Consider the following 22550-nt stretch of genomic DNA (forward strand, 5'->3'; position numbering starts at 1 on the left):
GATTACAGGGTCCAGGTCGGTTCATATGGTGTGGGGGGGGGGAGGCTATGGTCCTTGAGGTATCGTGGTCCTGAGCCATTTAAAGCTTTATAGGTCAAAACCAGCACTTTGAATTGGGCCTGGTAACTAATTAGTAGCCACTGCAGTCAGGCCAGGATTGGTGCAGTATGCTCAAACTGGCTTGCCCCAGAGAGCAACCTAGCCACCAAAGTTTCCGAACCATCTTCAGAGGCAGCCCTATGTATAACGTGTTGTAGTAGACAACAGACCTTAGGCTATCCCTGTCCAGATAAGGGAGCAGCTGGGCCACCAACCAATAGCTGATGGAAGGCACTCTGCACCACCAAGGCCACCAGAGCCTCAAGCAACAGCAAAGGATCCAGATGTACCCCCAGCTTATGTACATGCTGGACTGAGCTCCTTTTGTTGTCTCTCTTTCAGTCCATTACCAAGGCAAGACAACGGTCCAGCACATCCACTGCCAAACTTGCAGATGTAAAGCAGTAGAGCTCTCATTGGCATACTGCTGACAACATACTCTGAAACTCTGGATAATCTCAGTCAGTGGTTTCATGTATATGTTAGGTAGGGAACCGCACACTGAAGATTCTACAGGGCTGAAGGACGCTCCTCAAGTAACACCCTCTGGAAACGTCCATCCAAGTAGGGCCGGAACCACTGTAAAAGCAGTGCCATCCACCCCCAACTCAGACAGCTGCTCCAGAAGGAAACTATAGTTCATGGTATCAAAAGCTACTGAGAGGCTGAGGAGAATTAAAAGGGGCATAGTTCCCTTGTCTCTCTCCTGACAAGGCGGCCAAAGCAGTTTCTGTGCCAACACCACTGCTTAAGCCCTGACTGAAATGGATCTGGAAAATCAGTTTATTCTAAAAAGTGCCTGGATCTGGTCTGCAACTACCTGCTCAAGAACCTTGTCTTAGAAGGGGTGCAATTGGAGCCACCCCTTTTCTCCCCGACTCCTCTCATCCCAGGCACATCTTACATCCCTTAAATTAAAAAATAACGAAAACCACAAGTTTTAAAAAACCACAAGTTAAAAAGCAGCTAAAAACAATTTAAAACATTATAAGCAATCAGGACAATAATAGCAATAAATCAGTACGTTCTATCACACAAGTACACACATCCTTATTTAATCTATTAAGCTACCTTGAATTTCATGATAATCCAGGCTAATTTTCCTCAAATAAGATACAGCTCTCAAGTGATAAGTTTTGTCAGTTGCTTCCATTCCAAGCTGCTTCACATTAAATACAAGGATTGTTTCTTCTCTCTGTAGTTGCTTAGTGAGCTCCAAAACCACCTAAGTAAAGCATCAGGATAAGTATTATATAACTTCTTTCAAACCCAGTGTTGTCCCTTCCTACATTTCTTCCATACCATACAAGGGGAGAAAACAACTACTTACAATGACAAGTGACTGGTGCCATCCTAGAAGAGGATGTACATGACAGTAGGAAGAATGCCTTTTCTAACATGGTCCATAAAACACCTCATTTAAAAAAAAGTAAATTCGGGGGGGGGGGTGTTTTTATTCATCTGCCAAGTTGATATAATAAATTCACCAAGGCTAGAATCCTGACCCTACTTTACCTGTGAGCAAGTCCCACTGAATTCAATAGGACTCTGAGGAGGAATGCTCAGTATTATGCTGAGTCATAGGAACACAGGAAGCTGCCTTATACCAATTCAGATCACTAGTCGATCTTGATCAGTATTGTCTACACTGACTGGCAGCAGCTCTCCAAGGCTTCAGGCAAGGGTTTCTCTCAGCCCTCCCTGGAGATGCTGGGGATTGGATTTAGGACCTTCCACATGCAGGACAGAGCTATGGCCCTTCATCTTTAACTGAGTGGCAATTACAGTGTTGAAAAGCATCTTTGATACTAGTCCAACAGATTAGGTTACCACAGCACTGTAAGAGATTATTCATACATTCAATGAACTGAATAAACCATTTTATTTATTTAGGAAATTTACCAATTGTTCATCATGCTACATATTCCAGGGCAGTTTAAAATAAAATATAGAAAAACACCACCACCACCACAACAAAACTAAGATACCTAGTGGAATTGTGCTGCTTTTAGACCCACCCGGCACACTCACTATACATTTGATGCTAACATTAAATTGTTCATATGCATTCAGAACCTATGATCAAACACTTGATAAAGTGCAGCTGATAGCTATTGACTGGGTATATGAGCAGAGGAGACTGTGTATGTGCCGATCAGGTTTAAATGCTACATCAAAACAGGAGTGGGGAGGAAACAACTTTCTACCTGCTTCCCAGTTTAACTTTTTCAGTTGAAAAGGAACACTAAGGAGAGTTATGCCCTGCAGGGGAGCCTGCAGCTGATGCAGTAATTCTGCTTTAACTGATCATGCTGTGTACCACTGCCAACTCTCCACCAATATCAGATGAAGTCAGGTTGGTTACAGCAGAATGCCCATGCTCCATTTCAACAAGAGATGTCAATGCCAACTGCAGCAGCCCATTTGTTTTGGAAATATATTATTCAACTTTTATCATTTGAATTATTCTTCGGGGGGGGGGGGGACACTTGCCTCCCTAATTTCAAACTTCAGTTGAAGATTTGTGAGCTCTTCCTGAACAGTCACAAGCTCAGTCTTTAGTTCCTTTCTCTTGGGGAAAGTTCTTTCTCCAGATATAGTAGAGTCATCGGCATCAAAATACTCATCATCAGATTCTAAGGAAGAAATGAGATTTTTTTTATAAAAAGTTATCTGAGTAGAAATAGACTACATAAAAACATTGCCCCAATGATCAGCCTCAAATATGTCAGTAAACAGAAACAACCTGATCACTTCTTTTATTTTTGTTACCAAGAGCTCTCTGCTTCTAACCTGTTTCATATTTTTAAGGATGTTAACTAAAAGTCCTAATACATTATCCAAGTCAAAGGAATCACCTTTTAATTATTCTGAGTATGCTCAACTTCAAAGCATGGCTCACCAAGGCTTCCCTATCATTCTACTACATTGATAAATGTATCTTTCATTTACGTATTGTAAACCTGGCTCCACAAGTTATGGCATTCATGGAAAAACTGCCATTATCACTTAACCTGTTAAACTGTTAGCATCTCATCATGATTTAAATCATCATGGATCATCCCGTCAGTAACAGCATGAGAGAGCCAAATTAAGAGGCGATAAGATCACTACATGTTGGTGATCTATTCAGCTACAATCAGCATCATATTTCATTTTTTACCTGATCCTACTCCTTCCAGCAATAGGGACGTGCCAAGAAAATCTTTTTGTCTATCAGCAATAGCAGGAATGGTGGATACCTAAGAAGATTGCAAGATACAGAGAATGAGCTGCGGTTCTAATTTCATTGTTTGCATTTTTCTAAAATGCCCTCATTTTAGAAAACGCAACATTGCACCTCTCTCTATTCTGAATAAGTTTTTACTTGTCTTCATCTCAATCACATTTTCAATCTGTAGCATGTGTTTTTGATCTCTCCCCATATGATGAATATTGTGTATTTACTTTTGCACTCGAAGCTGAAACAGCTGGCTTCTGTGGGAGCGTAATGCTATCAATGAGTTCAAAGACACGTTTGATCTTCTGATCAGAAATCCTCAAGTGAAGCAGGGGAAGCTCTCCTGACACTTTGAACCTAAGGATATTTTTAAAAGGATGGCATTAAAAGTGTTTGATGTTACATACAAGGCATGGAACAAAACTAGACTACCAACAATCAATTTTATTAACCAACTGATACAAAAGTGAAATCTACAGAGGAAAAAGAAAGTACTGAAACACCAAACAAGTGAATTTCAGAAAAAATTGCTTACTACAGTTCATTTTTACAAGAAACACATGAAATCCATAATTACAACCAATTAAATTGTGATACATTACTTAGCCATTCTGGCATCCTTCTCCACCATTGATTTGGCAAGCTGTATGTGTATGTCCATGGGATGCAATATGTGCAGAGGTGAGGGATGTTCAACTCGAGCCTTTTTCCAATCTTCTCCTGAAGAACAATTAATAATTTGCATGTCTTAGTAACTGTAGCATGAGAGAAAATATACATTTCTAATTCGAAAGTTATGTTCTTAAATATGTAAATCCAGAAATAACCATGGTAGAAAGAAGCACTAGTCTTGAGCAACTGATCAATTGCAGAAAACCCAATACACTAGATGCACTATCTATGAAAAGTTCAACAATTCTACCATAACCATCTTGTTATCCCCTTAAAGAGTATTTGCTAATCTTTAAGGGACCACAATACTTTGTTTCTCCTGCAACAGACTAACATGGCTACTTCTCTAAAACTGTAACATCACAGTTGCTATTAAGAAGCACCAAACTCAAGTTAAATCTGGGATGCATAACTGAAGCTAATGACATTCTGCTGATGTCAAGATTACTATCATTCAGCATCAGGTGAAGATGCTTGTTTTCTCAGAACTTTAAAATGTATTGTTATTTTAGTGATGCTTTAACCTATTCTATTCTTATTTATACATGCATTATACACACACACACTTTTTAAATAAAGTCTCTATTTAACATGGCACTTCTACCTTCTCACCTAGACTCCCTTATGCCCAACAACAGGGATGGGAACAGGTTACTCTCACCCAGTCTTGGACCTCTGTGCAAATTCTGGCTGAACTGAAATGTCTCAGCACTAAATCAACATAGTACGAAATGGGATCTGGAGGTACAGAGCAACAGGCAGAAAATGGATACCACAATACAAATTGTCAGATATCCCCCATGGTGGGATGGGGACAGAACTGTGCCTTAAGGAGTTTAAAATCCCCAGAGCCCCACACCTACTTCTTACTTCAGAAAGGATATGACAAGTCCTTTACTCCTAAGCATGTTTGGTTGCTCTATTCATCCCTGGAGTTTCTTCAAGTAGCTAATGACTTCCAAGCACCTGCTTTCTTCCCCATTCTACAGGCTTCCTCACACACACCTACTTCCCAGATCTCCCTGAACGTTTTCTTTCCCCTTCTGGCTTGCCACTGCATATTTATACCCAGGTACCTCAAAGCACAGGTTGTTCCCTTGTCTGTGAATGAGGCTCTGTGGTTCCTGCTTCTCTGCCAATCTCTGTTCACCTGCTCTGTCAGACACACTTTATACAGCCACAATGGAGGCTGCAGAGCCACCACTGCAACACATCCAGCCCAGCCGTGTTTACTTCTGGCCAGGCCAGTTGCAAGGTTCTGCACCAGTTGCCACCTCTTCCTCCTACCACCAGTATACAAATTATTTTGTCTTGGGATTTGATTCTCAAAGCATTGCTTTCAGCTCCAAACACCAGCCAGTAATTAAGACTCTGTTTACATGTACAAGACTCTGTTTACATTATTTCCTTACAGACTTAATACCTGATAAGCCAAACAGCAGTTGCACATTCTTGATTTCTACATCAAACTTGTCATATGCTTTATCCATGATCTCTTCCAGTGATGTACTTGAGGTATGGTGGTTGCCTTGATTGATGCTGTTCAACTATTGAATAATCACTGTTCGTTATTGTTTAGAACATATTAGACACCTCATTTTCACAGATTCATCTTTCACAGCAGTAAGATTAATCAGCAGACTGATTTATGGAATGTTTTTTTTAAAAAATATATAGGTTCATTAACTTAAAATACTTCAAATGACCAGTGAAATAGTCTTCAGGGTTAGTCAATTATCAGAGTTCACCAAAAAATGACAGAACTCTAAAGGAAGGGGCACAGAGCACAAACCCCAAGACTCAGGTCACGTAGGTCATTCACTAACAACACCCACTCCTCCATTTCTAAACTATTTAAATGAAGAGACCTTTTAAGCTTTGATCTTTAGAAACCTAAGGATTATATACCTGAAAAGTACCAAAGTCCAGAATAAGAAGGTTGGATTTTTCATGGTGGAAACCTGTCTGTGGTATCAGAAGATAAGAAGGTTTCAGATTAATCCTCAAGTCAAGGACTTTGCGAGTTTCAATAATATGTGCAAGCCCTAAAACACAAAATGAGGATATTTTTAAAAATCTTGAGTGTGCAGTGTAGAAAATGGTGCAGGCTTTAAAACAAATAGATGCTAAACAGCATTCAAAAGGTCATTTGGTCAGTCTTCTGTAATCCCTCTATGTAATCAAGCGAACACATGTTTCTGGAAAGATACCTGTGGCAGTCCTCTCTTTAATTTCTTCTAGCTTGGAAAGAGTGGCCGTTGTTAAGCGTTCAAGGTCCATGCCCTTGCTTGTCTGGAAGAATTCCACCATTGCGTTTATTGTTTTCTGCAAAAGAAAATTCTGTTTATGCAGTTTTCGTAATGGAATTGCAAATCCATGAATAAAAAATACAGGACTTCAAGAGAAAGAAACACTGTTAATCATTACTGAAAAATACTCACTGCATCATATATAATTTCCACAGGCTGTGATTCAACAAAGAATCTCTGATCTGCAGTACTGTCTTCTGGATTATTCTCAAATTCTATTTTAAGCAGAGATGATCGTGTGTCCCCAATGGAAGCCACGAGTGAAGGAACAATGTTCTGCTGTCTCAGACCAGTTACATACCAGTGTTCAAGCTTTGCTTCTACCCTGCAAGTTAAAAGTTGACAGTCTGAATGCAGAACTTATACATGCAGTTAAATATTAATCAATATTACAGGGACTAGACTTGGCCATACCAAATCAGGTGTAAGGCAGAACAAAATCGGAAAAGAATTTGGCAGAGCACCACTTTTCTGAATGTGTGTGTCTGTAAGTAGCATCAGTTTAAGGAATAAGGTAACGGTATGTATAGATGAACAGAATATGAACGATTCGCTTTCAGTTAGTCCACCATGCCTTATTTAGACATAGAATTGCTCTTCTGGGCTGAGCTCAAAAGAAGCTAATTTTGCTTAACAGTTACAGCCAGCTGTGCACAGCACTAATTGGCTGAAATTTGTGATGTCAATGAGCCTCCACACCTCTGCCCCAAATAACTTAAGAGGTTGCCCTGTTTCCTTTTGTTTTTTTTAAAATAGAATGAGGAGAATACACATAACGAGGAGCATATACATATCTAACCCTTTTAAAAGGTAAAGCAAAAATGCACAGCCCACCTGAAGCAGGAGGGATAGCAAGCCTATGCACTTAACTGTGAATCAAAATTTATGGCATGTATATCTGTCTCTGCTTTGAAAAGAATAGATATAATCTGAGACAGAATCCATTTTTAGGTTTCATCATAGTGTCATCCCGATATATCCTAACAAGTTATAGATGGGTTTCAGCACCCCTCACACCACTCATTTAATGGCAGATACTAGACTTGAAAAGTTTCATGTCTCTAATAAGAACTGTCCAAAAAAAATCACTAGTTTAAAAAAAGAAACATGAAACAGATAATTTAATTTAATTTAATTAATTTCTAATCACCCTTCACCACAAGGTTCAAGGTCGGGTTACAGCAATGTAAAAATGCAATACTAAAATCAGTTAAAACAATTTACAACCAAAGGACTGGATTAGTTTTTACTATGTGCCATCAACCACGTACCACTACCACAACAGAAACTTACTTAAGGGCTTGTGCTCCTGGTCTCTGTGATATTTTAGTGCTTAAATCAATTATCTGGATTTTAAGAGTGTCTGGAACATTTCTGTCTTCTTTTATTGTAAAGGAAGTGCTTAAGAGTTTCAGGGATACCACATGGGCAACATACTAAACAGAAGATATAAGCAGTAAAGAAAGTTAGCCATACATTTCATTGCCCACTGTACTCATCAATGTCTACTTAATAAACATATATACAGCAAAGTATAATGGTGAGACAAAACTAGTATTTAAAGGATTCTTGAAAAATATTAATTACTCCAAAGTTTTCTCCAATGGCTAAGTTCCAAGATGCAGCAAGACTTTATTGATGGCAAACTGTGCTAACTCTTCTAATGCATGTGTAGTTTAGGTCAGGGATGAACCAAATTGCAAGGTGGGAAGACTCCAGTCTTTCACCAAGCACATGTCTCAAAATATCAGCATAGGACTAACAAATTATCATGGGTGAATACTCCATTTTAGAAACCAATATCCATTACATTATTCTCCCAGAACATTTAGCTTAAGCCTAGGCCTCTAGCATCTGACCTAGCCTTTGCCTAACTAGGTATGGATTGTGACCAGAATGGTGAGGCGTCTGGAAAGTCTTATGAAAACAGGCTGAAGGAGGTAGGCATACTTAGCATAGAAAGGAGAAAACATGATTGTGGTCTTGAAATGCCTTCAGAGCAGTTAGGCAGAACATGTTGCTCCAGGAGGCAAGGACTAAAACCGATTGCAGGGAAGCAGATTTGAGTAAAGCATTAGGAAAAACTTGCTGAGAGTATGAACTCTTTCACAGTGTAACAGAATACTTCAGGCAGTAATGAGCTCTCCTTCACTGGAGGTATTTAAACAAAGGCCAAATGAAAGGCCATCTGTCTAGGATGCTGCAGTTTCACTGAGAAAGGGGGTGGACTAGATAGTTCCCAAGGTCCCTCTCAACTCTATGAGCCTACTTTCCATTCAGTGGCCCTGAACTATTTTCCAGTGACAAAGCACCCAGGCTTCAAACTACTTTAAAAGTTAATGATGGTTCAATAAATTTATCTATTAACCTTAGAAGTGCTCAGCCTCTCTTGCATTCATTTTTTAAAAATAACTGTTATTAAAGATTTTCTTGATTTACAAAAGTAAATTGTCTCTTTTTCAGGTTTCAGAGTCTTTTCTACAGATCAATTACATTTGATGTGAGATATTAGTATTGTATACAGTATAAGGTTGGGGAAGAAGAGGTGGGGAGACTGACATGGGGACAAATAGAAGAGGACGCCTTCACACCAGTATGACTCTCCTTTATACACAGCCCAACGAAACAACAAGAACCCACCAACAGCAAACAAATCAATATGACTAATTTGACCCAACAATTTCTCTTGGATCCATTTTCATCCAATGTAAAAAATAAAAAAGCCCTTAGAAGAAAATAATAATTTGGAGAAAAACAACTGCCATACACACACATGATATTCCTACATTTATTAAAAGGTACAAATACCTTCTTGGGTAAAGATAGATTGTGAGAACTGTCACTATAGCCGATGGCAGTGAAAAGCTTCGCCTTCTCTTCTTGTGTCATGAGATCATCAATAGCTGAACAAAAGGTTTGAGATATTGTCATTAGCTACACATTTCAAGTGCTTGCTTATTTTTACAATATTTTCACATCACTTGCAGTATTTGAAGAAAAGATTCCACTAAAACTTCTAGTGAGATTTTATTGAATAGAAACCCTGAATTGCTTTACAAATAGACATGAAGTGTGGGTGTCTCTTGTTCCATTTTTACTGATGAACTCTGATATTATTTTATCACTGAAATGTTGCCACAAATTTAAGGAAAATATAGGAGCCACTATAGCCAGTAATATGAAAATTTGTGCAATCCAGGCAATCCACATAAGCTAAGTATCTAGTGCCCCAGTTACTTGTAGGTGCAAACCTACTTTCAGGAACTGAAAGTTCTTCTTCATCTTTTTTCTTAGTTTCCTTCTTCCCCCACAATCCACTAAACCATCCACCACCTTTCTTCTCTCCATCAGTTGATTTCTTTCTCAACAGCCTTTGTCCTGACCTTATAACCTATAAATCGGAAAGTTAAAAAAATGCATGAAAGAAAAATTAGATACACTGTGGCATTGCAACCGCCAATAAGCAAAGGATGCACAAGAGATCGCTCCTAAGGAAAAACTGAAAAATGAGTGTTGAATGGCAGACTAGTTTTTATTTTTTAAGCATTGCATGTTTAAGTGGCCTTCCTCTCGCTTCCAGAAGACAATTTTTGGCAAAGGATAGAATGGAGATGTTTTACTACTCATAAATAGGCACTATGCAATAGGAGTCTGCAAGAAGAACAAAGGTGAACATCTTACTACAGGATCCTAGTTGTGTTGATGGGAGCCAATTTCAGCCTTTCCCTAGATGTTCCCTAAAGTGTTACACCACTTTAGCCAGAAAGCATAATGGAACAGGTTTATTTAAAAAAAATAATCTGGTAAAGATAAAAATTCCCAGCTTGCAAGGGGACCCTCCCCAGAGCCCAGAGAGGGTCTCCTCATGAGCCAGAGGTGTGGCAGGCCTTTCTTGAGGCTGCTCTGCCTCCCCGCCTAACAACTGACAGGCAGACAGATTGGACGCAAGTGGAGAGCTGCCTACATTCATTGTAGTCATTTCTTAATAACTATGATCCAATGAAAAAAGATAAAGTAGAGCTTACCTCAGTTTGTGCTTGCTGTCTTGCTAAAACAATATTGAACACATCTAGAGCTTTTTCTAAATCCTGTGGAACAAATGCATAAAAGCAACTTTAATGTAACATTTTAACAGGGCAGTTAGCAGTTATTTCAGCAAATCTCATCAATCAGTGTGTATTAGGACCAGTCATGTGCCATCCAATGCCTTCAAAGGATGCTACCTGAATTTAATTAATTCAATTAAGCCACTTTTATTTTTTGCTTCACAGCAAACTTGCTTTACAGTCGTTTCACAAAGCTGTGCATGGTACTCATACTCATTAGTTATGTCTAAGCACTCAACAGTATGAAGAAGAGCAGGGACAGGGAACCTTCAGCCCATGGGCCAAACTTAGCCCACCAAGGGTCATAATTTGGCCCATGAGGCCATTTCTCCCAAACCATGGCCACACACCACACATCTGACATCATGGGACATCAGGTGTGGTGCAGGTACCACTGTGGCTTCAAATGAACAATCAGGAGCTTAAAGTGAGCTCCCAATTGTTCCTTTGCTGAAGAAAAGTGCACAACCCTATTAGTTGATGGGTGGTGATGGCGTGTCTTGCTCTAGAGTGGGGGAGTGGTCTCTCTTTTGAAAACAGTCCCATGCTGCTCCTTGAACTTTTTGTTTTTTGGAGGTTCAAAAAACAGCATTCTGAAGTCCCAGAAACTGGGCCCTAAACACACAAAGTTGCCGTGTGTCATAATGATGTCAGATGATTGACAGGTGGGCAACCCCACCCGCTTGTCAAATTTGGCCCATTTTCTGCCAAGCAGAAAAAAATCCCCTCCACTGCCATACAGCCTTAGCCTCTTCTGCTACATTGGTGTAATTTGGGAATAAGGGTGAAATTGAACTAACTGCTTGGTCTGCATCTTAAGCTGCCCTTTTCCCCGTGTCTGAATTCTGTTCAGGGTTGGCATACCAGCTGCAGTGCGTTGTTAAAAACAGTTTAAGGTTGGGGGCCACTGGATGGGGGATCATCCCTCCTCCCTTCCTCTAAGGAATGTGTGTACATGCATTGATAGGTATAAAGTCAGTGCTGCGGTCAGCAGTGTTTTAGGTCCAAACTTCTTATTCCTCTTGCAATACCATTACTATCACTAGTAGAACTGTGGATAGAACTGAGTTGAATCTCTCTGGATATTTGGATCTCTACCTCTAAGACCAGAGAGCTGTACTTAGTAGAACACTTCATGATGCACTAGCATCTCTTACATTTATGTAGTTAGTGTGTTGGACGTGTTTTGTGTTTTAAGACAATAAAAACTTTACACTGAACTGTGTGGACAAGGAGATTTTTAACCGTCAACTCTGGAAAGGCTGACAACTGGAAGGCAAGAAGACACTGATGCTCTGCTGGACTACTACTCTGCTAAAGCTGTGCATACTCTGCTGATCACGCTGGTCAAGGTGTGACATCATATTGCCACCATAACATAATAACATGCTATGTATTTATATCCTGCTAATAGTATCCAATGTTGCTTAGCACCTACCATAAGTAAACTCTCAGTCTCATTCCAACAAAATAAGTAAGCTCTTATTGTTGAAGTCAGTATTAGAAAATATATCTACAAAATGATTTCACAAGGTAATATTACATATGGATTAAAAAATTGCCAGAGTAGAAAGAAATTGAGAAGCTTTTGCATTTGTGGAGGTATCACCCCTTTCCCAGTTTATAGCAATGCATTGCCTACAACACCACACACTCTAGAATCACATCAAATACCTGCAACTGTCTCTGTGTTTCTTCTGATACTTTGGTTTGTGTCAGTTTGCTTTTATAAACATTTTTGTAGCTTTTCAGAAGCTGCCGATGATGCCTTATGTTACTCCATGACCACATGCAGCTGTATCGTCTGATATGAACTTCAAGGATGCTATTTCCTGCATATTTCCACCTGCAAAAAAAACCACCCCAATTACATTTTCAATACAAATGACAAGATGAGAAATTGGTGCAACCTGGAATAATACTACAGAACAGAGACTGGCAGAAGAATGCAATAGATGGGGCAAGGGATCTCAAGTTTCAGAGCTTTCACAGGAGCAGCAAGTAAAATACTTTTCTTTAAAGTGGGCTACTGAAGCAAAGAGAGCTTGGAGGGAAACCTGGAGTGGTGTGTGAAACAAATGACAGTCCAGTTCAGGTTGCATTATTTCCAAAGATGCCATGGAATATAAACTTTTTTGTTCTCCATTTAATTTCCAAAAATTGGAGAAGATACATCCATTGGACATACTCAAAATGTCTGAGAGTTGGCTGCTGAGAGTCCAGTCATGGGCCTTGCAAACTGGGAAGAAGCCACAACTCCTCACAGGAAAAATAAGAATTCCCCCTGTAAGAACAGACTACAACTGACATTTGGCACGTATAGGATATGGGCTATACCGCGTAGGGGGGCATTTAGAGTTGACCAGCTTAGTCATGTCAGGGATGATGAGAGTTGCAGTACAAAAACATCCATTGACTCAAGATTGAAGAACATGGGGCTAGAGGGTGGGAAATCACTCTAGTTTCCAACTTAAGCACAAAACTGTTTAATATTCTTATAAAACAGTTGCTACCTATGTGTCAATTTGTTTCAATAATATAAGCCAACCAACAGCCTCAAAAACAGGGCAAGATAACAAAAGCGGTAGTAGCAGTAGAGAAGGATTTCAATTTCTTAAAAGCTTGCTTTAGAAAAAATGGGGGAAGAGCAAGAGAGACCTGGTTCTTATGAACACATCCTACTTTCTCACAGATCACTGTGTATGCATGGTGGTGGACACTTACAGCACATACAGGAGTTCTGTTTGACCATCCATGTGAAGAACACTTTAGGGATGTTGTTAGCTATCCCTAGTTATGAGAATAATTAGCTATCTTGCCATAAGCATGTAAGAAGATTAAAAAGGAAGAACAACAAATACAGAAAGGTCTACAACTTACCACTGTTTGGCATTCTTATGCAGTGGTACCTCTGGTCTGTACTTTCTGTATGGGACATTTCGAACCATATAATCTATGGACTCCAGAAGGTCGATCATACTAAGGTACTAAACAAATGAAGGGGGACATGGTATCTTACCACCAGGAAATCACAGTATTTAAAGCATTCAGCTATGAGACTAAAGACTGCCATACTAGAGACAAGACAAAGGTCTATTTAGTTTAAATAACTGTATTGGACATACAAGTATCCTTTTCTTATAAAGAAAGAAAGGAATAGCCATCACTCAGTAGTTGTCCCTGGCACAGAGGTATGTTGTGTCAGAATACAGAAGTCCTAATTTGTAGCCAACAGATCTTTCTTAACAGACTCAATTCAAACCATATACAATGGTACCTCCAGTCACAAACTTAATTCGCTCCGAAGGTGTTTGTAACCCGAAACCGTTATTTTGCTAATGGCGCCTCCGGTGCGTGACTTCCGCTCGCATCCCGGGGCAGAGTTTGCAACCGGGAGCATCTACTTCCGGGTTAGCAGAGCTCGTAACCCGAAGCATTCGTAAGGAGGACGGTACGTAACATGAGGTTCCACTGTACTAAGAACATGAAGCTTTCTTCAGAACTTAAGGCAAATTAATGCTGATCACAATACAGTGGAACCTCTGGTTACGTACTTAATTAGTTTCAGAGGTCCGTTCTTAACCTGAAACTGTTCTTAACCTGAAGCACCAGTTTAGGTAATGGGGCCTCCTGCTGCTGCCGCACTGCCGCCGCGCGATTTCTGTTCTCATCCTGATGCAAAGTTCTTAACCCGAGGTACTATTTCTGGGTTAGCCGAGTCTGTAACCTGAAGCGTATGTAACACGAGGTACCACTGTACAGCAAACCTCTATTGAGAGAAATACATTCCTTACACCAGGGATGTGAACCTCTGCCCTGTGGGCCAATCCTGTCTCGCCGGAGGGTAAAATTTGGATTGGGAGGTCATTTACGTCATGCCACACCCACCTATCAAACAGCAGGTGTTACTGGGCAGTGTCAGCAGATTGGGGAAAGAGTTCTAACCTGTTGAGTGCTGCTTCACCAACACATTCTCTATAGGAAAATGCTGAAGAAGCAGGACCTAGACACACACGCTTCATGGATCAACTGTCAGTTATGTCAGTCATGATGCTGATTGACATGTAACAACCCACCTGTAAAAGTTGGCCTGCAGGGTGTGGGGAGAAACTGATATGGCCCATCAGACCAAACAGGTTTTCCACCCCTGTCTTTCACCAAACTGGGAGAAGTACATGTTCCTTACTCTAAAAATGCTCAAGAAAACAGGCTCTATCACATTTCACTAGTTAAACATGTAGTTTTATAACGTATTTATAAGGTATTTGTCCTCATACACATTCTTCCAGTATGGTTTGCGAAGTAACAACATGAGCAAGTAACTAAGAGCAAGCCCTACACAGGTGACTGAAGTTAATGGCACAAAACTAAAAGATCATAAAGTTGCAAGCCATCTTACCTGTGGCTTGGTCAGTTCAACTGAAATGCTCTGGACTTCCATGCTCCCAACAATCTTAGGAGTTTGAAGTTCAAGTTCTGCATGAGGGTTAATATACAGCTTTGCAGATGCTGATACTGGTTTAAATACTTTAATGGGGGAGGGGGGGAGAGAAACAAGTCCTTAAATCAGAATTAGCATAATACTATGAAAATAAGTTAAAAGCAGTGTTGCACTATACAATATACTGTAAAAGGTAACTGCTGAAGTAAAGAGTTGCTGCCCCTCACTACCAGCAGAGGCAAGAATTGTGTAGCCACAAACCCAAATTCTGTCCTTCATACTTACTATACTGATCATTTGGAGGCTCTTGGCAAGGTGAAGGGACTCCCCTTTTCAACTGCTCCTGTAAATGACAAAAATAAACCTTTAAACATCTGAAACATGCATATTCAAACTGGTTACAGATAGGTAGCCGTGTTGGTCTGCCATAGTCAAAACAAAAAAAATTCCTTCCAGTAGCACCTTAAAGACCAACTAAGTTAGTTCTTGGTATGAGCTTTCGTGTGCATGCACACTTCTTCAGATACACTGAAACAGAAGCTGCCAGATCCTTCTATATAGTGAGAAGGTGGGGAGGGGTATTACTCAGAAGGGTGGTGGGAATGGGTGATTGGCAGATAGCTGTGATAAGCCTGTTGACGACTCTTAATGACTGCAATAGGTCTTACAGGAAAAAGCAAGGGGTGAGAAGGTGAAAAATGGCTTTGTCATGTATAATGAGATAAGAATCCAATGTCTTTGTTCAGACCAGGTCTCTCCATGGTTTTAAGTTTGGTAATGAGTTGCAATTCAGCAGCTTCTCTTTCCAGTCTATTTCTGAAATTCCTTTGTAGTAAAACAGCTACTTTGAGATCTTGTATAGAATGTCCTGGGAGATTTCTAACTGGGGCACAGTTAGAAACCGGGATGGAAAAGCTATTCACCACATGACTCCTGGAACTTGGGTTGTGGTCGCCAACACAGAATGTCTAATTGCATTTTTTTTAAATCAGCAACACTTTTTATTTATTTTTGGGCTGCAAGCTTACCACAGGCTGTGGAGCCGATACACTCAGGCTTTTCGTTTAACGTCTCCCCCACCACCACCACCACCACAGCCATCGAGAACTAATGCCTGCCCTCTCCCCAGGACTACCAGGTGCTCAGTTTCTGAAAGGATGTGCCATAACTGCAAACCCATGATGGGCACACTATATTCTTCTTTATTTCAGTGTGCCCCACACAAGGAAGTGAAAGGTCCCCCACCCGTTACTATTTCCCCACCTTTGGTGTAACTTTCAGCCAGGCTGCTGCAGTGTTCCTTTCCGCAAAGGCATCTTGCATGGACCCGGAGGTGTCGCCTTCCCCTGCGCAGTTCCAAATAAGTCTCCCTTCTGCACAAGACATCCAACAAGCCTACCATGCCACCCCACCACTTCTGTCCCTTCTCCTCAGTCCCCTACCTTGGCTGAAGTGTGTGCCAAGGAGACCCAGGCAGACCAAGGGGGTCTGTATGTTGTACTTGCCCTGGCGCCCCACTGGTGCTCACTGGAGGAAGGCTGATGACCAGGGCTTTCTTAAGCATATCCGGTGCGTGGTGCAAAGCTCCCTCCAGCGCACACGCACACACACACACACACACGTTTCCCAGAGCTTTTTAGGGAAGACAGCAGCAATTTTAATCCGGAGTCTCAGGTACCAGAGACAGCAACTAGACTTCTGAAATTGTTCACAACTGGACCACCCCTTGTTGCAAAGCATGCCTGCTGCCTGGTTAGTTTCGAATGCTGAACTGGGGTGTCAGGACTGGTCGTTGTCCTCTTCAAATCACCACACAAACGCTTCTTGTTCTTTTATAACTTTTTATTTTGTATTAACAAATCAATCTTATAAACGGTTCTTAACTATTCTTCCTCAGAGTCACTTATTTCAGCTACCTTCTGAGCTCTGCTTCTCTGTGACCAGCCACTCTCAAAATGGTGAAGGCGCCTTTCCCTTCGCTTTCCCGCTAGAGCTGGCTTGGATCTCCCCTCCTCCGAATCTGAGCTAGAACTGAACCCTTGCCTTTCCTGGGAACATCCTGTCCCTCCCTGTTGTTGTTCTAGTTGCTCTCTTCCATTAGATTCACTGCTCTCCTCACCCCCTTGGGGAAAGCTTTCTCCCTCTGAGAAACTGGAAACTTCTAACTCGAACTCTTCCCTGACATGGGGGGTGGGATCGCTTTGGTGAAGCTCAATTCTGACATAATTGTCTCACAACTTCTGAGTTCCAATTCATACGCATAGCTTGCATACAATAAAAATATTTACAGAAACTGTTCCACAGCTTTTTCTCCGAAACAGTATTACACTTTCATAGATTGTATCTCCTGTGCTGAAGACTATCTAAAATAGTATTCCTGTGTTTTTCAAAGTAATCCCTATGAACAGAACTTGCATGTAACCATACCTATTTGGTCTAAATTTTTCACCTCCTGCTTTGAAAGGCTGTATGTAAAACATGTAGGCTGACCATCTAAAGTAGACAACCGCAAAGGAAAACATTGGAGGAGGATGTGGGAAACAAGTTGCATGGGAATCAAGGTGTGGGAAACAGAGGAAAACAAATGTTTCATTTGACACAACACAACAGAAATAAATATGAGGATTTAACTCGCAAGTAAGCACATTAAGAACTGAAGTATGATAACTCAAGCTAAATGACACGAGATTTCCCCTATTTTCCTTCCTCTATAAGAAAATATATTGCAAAGCTGGTAGATTACTGCAGTACCAAGAATTAATCCTGCAGATGTGAAAGAGAAACACAAAATTAAGCCAAATTAGTATTTCAACCAGGAAAAGGTGGCCATAAATTTATGAATGTTCTCACTTCCCTGTTACTTATAAAATAATGCAATAAAAGAAAGGAATAAATAAAATAATGCAATAAAGGAAAGAGGTTGTTTCCATCAAGCTATTTGTGTTGTGATTTAGCTCTTGTCTCATAACTGTGTCGTTAACACTCTTTGGAATGAGGATATTAGCGATTCAAAAACCAGTTTCCAAAACAGACTGATACTCTTGTTACTGAGACACACTAGAGTTTATATACAGACGTTTTTTAATTAAGGAATTGCAAACAATCATGAATCTAAATTATAAACTGTAACAGGTTCTGTTCACTGTTAGATAAAGTGTTCTTATCATTGAATCCCCAACTTCCTGTTTAGATAGTAGGATCTCATGACCAGAGCCATATGGCAAAAACATCTCTGCAAACTGATTACTTAATATATTTGTCAAATATTTATGTTCCAAAGATTTAGACAGCATTGTTTCTACAACCTGTATTGTCCCACTGCATTACTCATGCTGAAGAAGAAACTTGCCATTTCTTCATACACGCTATTAAGTCTACACCACAAAGCATATCTGTTATCAGAAAATTAAATCCTCTTCCAATGTAAGTGACTACATTATTTTAAGCTATTAGGCACAATGCCCTCGGCTACAGTTGGGTCTTGTGCTGACCAAGAGGAAGCTCCCTATCTAGATTATAGATGGAATCACTTCATTGAAATGTTCCTTTCTATTGTGTTAGACAAAAATGAAACTTCTACAGGCCAGCAGTTTGAATATCCATCCCAACTCAGCATATTAAAAGTAAGTATGTGGACTTATACACCATAGGTCCAACTTACTGCTCTCTCAGATCTCAGGCATTAATCTTTCCTGACCATGCTTGAGGAGATCTAGATTCTAGATCCTTAAACTGGAGAATCCAGGTACTGAATCTGGAAACAGCTGCATACAAAGTGCGCGCGCGCACACACACACACACACACACACACAAAAACACCGGAGCAGTCTAGTGCTCTGAGCAAAGAATGCCACTTCCATGGCAGTCTCATAAAGATGGCAACCATAAGCAATGCACACCTGGAACAATCAATTAACGCTAACTAGAAAAAGAATGCAAATCAAATGTTTTCTTCTTCTTCTGGGAAGCATGTAGAAAGGCTAAATGTATGCCTGACAGTTCCAGAAAAGCAACACAGCCACAAATGCCCAAGACTTGGGGTGGGATATGGTCTAAAGGCACATGAGGTAGACACTTTGCTGAAGCTAAGGAGGTCTGGGTCTAGGCAATACCTCGATAGCTGTCTGCCTAGGAATTTCAAGTAAATCACCTTCAGTTCCATGACACAAGAAAGGCAGGATTCAAATGTAAGGGGAAAATTGTATAGAATGCAGAATATAAATCTGGATAAAAGTAAATAAGGGCTGAAGTTCAGTGGTAGAGCACATGCTTTCCATGCACAAAATCCCAGGTTAAATTCATGGCATCAGTCATAGGGTTACAAGGCTAGGACTGGTCTCTGCTTATGGTTTTGGAGAGTAGACTGTAGCAGGTAATCCAAGTCAGTATAAAGCAGCTTCACATGTGGGGGAAACTAAAGAGGAATTTGTGAAATCAAGCATGACTGAGTGGGCACAAGATGTGGGTCACAATATTGATTCTGAATTATGGGGAAAGCTGTGGAAAATAAATTTGAATTTTATGGCATGATAAAAGAAAATATTATGAAAATGGCCCACAGATGGTATTTAACACCCACCAGATTGATGAAAATGTCTAAAAAAGGAAAAAGCTGTATGTTGAAAGTGTAATGAAATTGAGGGATCTTTTATTCACATGTAGTGGTCCTGTAAAATCATTAAGGCATATTGGGAAACTATGTATGATGAATAAAAAGAGATACTTAAAAAAACTCTTGGGGATAGTAACAACGGAGGTCCCCAAAAACCCAAAAGAGCTTACTACTATATGCCACTGCCACAGCTAGAACCTTATTGACACAAAGGTGGAGAACAAGTCTAGTACCCACTAAGGAAGAATGGCAGTATAAAATGTTCAAATATGCTGAACTGACTGGTATGACGAACCAGATAAGAGAAAATGAAGATAAGGAATACAAGGAGGAATGGACAATGTTTACTGAATATTTTAAGAACCTGTATAAACGAATACATAGCTTAGCAGGTCTTGTGTAAACAATCCAGCAGAGTTGAAATAGACACGAGTTTTTAATAGATAACAAATTGGAGGATTAAAAAGACGTGGATTACGCAGAGTAGTAGAAAAGCAAAGGAACTAGGAAAAGGGTGGAAGGGAAGTCATATGGTGTATGTATACATGCTGTATTTGGTATGAAGTTGTAAGCGGGACAGAGGGAGGAAAGGGGGGAGGGGATTAAATATGCTCTCTGTTCCTGTTTTTGAAAATGCAAATAATAATAAAAAGCTGCTTCAAATGATAATAAATAATTTTGAAACTTCAGCCACATCATATTTAGTTGCTATTTAATATTTACGGCAACATAAAATAAGAAAATCACAACATATGTAACAATAACGTACTAAATATTAGCAAGAACCATCTGTTGGCCATTAAATGTGTTAGCTCATTTTCAAGTAATCACATTACTGAAGAAGCCTGACAACTTAATCTGCTTAAGAGCTAAAAGAGTGTTTTGGCAACCAAAGCCACCTCAACAAGGGAATGGGGGGGGGGGGCATATACTGTTTCGGGCAAACATAGTTCTTTAAAAAATAAAATGAGTCTATTCAACAGCAAGGCATTTACTATTAAATTAGCGTTCAATAATTTCCAATCAAAAAGATAATACTTTATCCCTTGCAGGGCAACTCTTAACCACTGCAAAAGAGCTTGCTTCTTTATTTAAACAGAAGTTCCTATACCACCTTCAGGGTGACTAACAACATAAAATACATTTTTTTAAAATACATCCGAGGCATAAGCCACAAATATAACACAACCTTTTAATGAAATATTAAAGGCACCCCTGCTATAAGGGATGGGAAGGTTTGGGGTGAGGTTTACAGGCAGGAGGGGGAGCGGGTGGGGGGGGGGAGAGGCTCTAAGTGGGGGAGGGGTCAGCCAGCAACACAACAAGGGTGGCAACCCCCCCCCACACACACACACACACAGAGGGGCTTTAACTTACCAGTATTTCTTCCCTGGAAGCATGATAATACATTTCACTCTGCACATTCCAGTAGGCACTGAGAGAATCAAGACGCAGAAGCTGAAAGAACAAACACATCTCATCAGCTGTTAAAATGTACAATATAAAATCTCTCACCAAATAGGAACATCTTACTTATTTTAAAAGTAAGAGTGCAATTCAGTCCAAGCGTCCAAAAGCAAACTTTACATTAGAAATTACAGTGGTGTAGCCATTCACTATAATAATAATAATAAATTATTATTATTATTATTATTATTTATTTGTACCCCGCCCATCTGGCTGGGTTTCCCCAGCCTCTCTGGGCGGCTTCCATAGAAACCAAAAAACACTAAAATATCATACATTAAAAACTAGGTATTTTGCACACTTTACCCTAAATCCTAAACTTGAAGAATACTGTATAGCTAAAGCATAAAGAAGGTAGAGAGAAACAGTGAAGTAGTATGAAATGTTTCCATGCTAGGGTATTTGTTAATTCCTGATAAGCCAGCAAGCATGGTGAATTGTAATTGTTATGTACTAAGCTTGGATCCTAGAACAATAGGCAAGTAGGATCCTAGAATACAACAACTGATTGGCCTGCAGGAAAAGACCAATCAGACTCCAGGAGGAAGTTAATCAGCCTATTAGGCTGGTAGGATCGTAGAATGCAACAACTGATTGGCCTGCAGGAAAAGACCAATCAGGCTCCAAGAGGGAAGCAGAATCAGCCAATCAGACGGGACTCATTGTGTAAATAATGTATATAAAAGCCTGAGGTTTGGGGGGCAATTCAATCACTGTTTTACAAGCTGCAATAAAGAGCATGAAATCACTACAGGACTCTGAGTATATTTCAGTAATGTTCAGATGAAGCCAAGTTTTGCTGAAAAGCAGATTTTCACAGTTAGACTGCAATACTCACAAGAGAGGAGCAGCCTCTACTGTTCAAGTGGGGGTAGGGACAAAAATACCACAGGTGTAACAAAAATAGCTTTGAATCCTGGTAACTGGTTAACTAAGAAATAAAATTTCTGCTCTTAAACTTTGTATCAGAGGCTCTGACCGTACCTTGTAAATGATTTTTGCAGCCTCATTTAAAATACAAGGAGTCCAGTTTTCATTAGTAGTCTGGAAATAGAAATAACTGAATTTAACTTATGTTTGTTTTATTTCAAACGCTTTGTATGCTACACTTCCCACCCCAGGTAGTGGATTCCAGGCATTTCCCAAATAATCTCAGGACGAAAAAGGTTATTTGGTATGATCCAACTTCTTTCCCATGTTTTGACAGAACAGCATTTTGAAGAATACATTTTTTAAAGATCAGGTAAGTAGTATAAATAATTTAAAAATATTTTCAATAAAATTCCTACATAAACAAGCCCTAAAATTTCAGGGGATGGAGAGCAAACAGAAAGCTAAAGCACTATGGGTGGAATCCAGAGTGCAGTAGCTAATCTTCTACTTGCCAAGGAGTTGTTCTAATCTTCCCTGTTCCAGCAGCAGTGTCCTATACATACCCACAAGTTTTGAGGTTCTCCAGAGCAAGGACTATATGAGGAATGGGGATTCCACTGAAAGCAATTACTGTCCCCTTCCTCTGAGTTTAAACTCTGCTGATATCGCATATGAATATTTCCTTCCCTTGGCTCCATTTCCCCCCATATAACCCTACTTCTTTTCTCCAGAAAAAATACAAATGACAGAT

General features: G+C 40.0%; 1 protein-coding gene across 5 annotated transcripts in view; it reads right to left on the reverse strand.

Moving 5' to 3' along the window:
- Nucleotides 1-22550, reverse strand: part of VPS13C (vacuolar protein sorting 13 homolog C) — a 103275-nt gene that overhangs the window by 62846 nt on the left and 17879 nt on the right. For all 5 annotated transcript variants that reach the window (XM_077918825.1, XM_077918824.1, XM_077918828.1 and 2 more), the window contains 19 exons: nt 21911-21970; nt 20837-20917; nt 15133-15190; nt 14806-14933; nt 13287-13393; nt 12081-12252; nt 10326-10388; nt 9556-9691; nt 9109-9203; nt 7594-7736; nt 6433-6625; nt 6202-6316; nt 5900-6036; nt 5415-5538; nt 3922-4039; nt 3547-3676; nt 3263-3341; nt 2593-2735; nt 1171-1324 (listed from right to left, as the gene is read on the reverse strand). In XM_077918825.1, coding sequence (XP_077774951.1) covers nt 1171-1324; nt 2593-2735; nt 3263-3341; nt 3547-3676; nt 3922-4039; nt 5415-5538; nt 5900-6036; nt 6202-6316; nt 6433-6625; nt 7594-7736; nt 9109-9203; nt 9556-9691; nt 10326-10388; nt 12081-12252; nt 13287-13393; nt 14806-14933; nt 15133-15190; nt 20837-20917; nt 21911-21970 — 2236 coding nt within the window. The remainder of the gene's footprint in view (nt 1-1170; nt 1325-2592; nt 2736-3262; nt 3342-3546; nt 3677-3921; nt 4040-5414; nt 5539-5899; nt 6037-6201; nt 6317-6432; nt 6626-7593; nt 7737-9108; nt 9204-9555; nt 9692-10325; nt 10389-12080; nt 12253-13286; nt 13394-14805; nt 14934-15132; nt 15191-20836; nt 20918-21910; nt 21971-22550) is intronic.

The sequence above is a fragment of the Podarcis muralis genome, chromosome 14, assembly GCF_964188315.1.
Source record: "Podarcis muralis chromosome 14, rPodMur119.hap1.1, whole genome shotgun sequence".
Classification (NCBI taxonomy): domain Eukaryota; kingdom Metazoa; phylum Chordata; class Lepidosauria; order Squamata; family Lacertidae; genus Podarcis; species Podarcis muralis.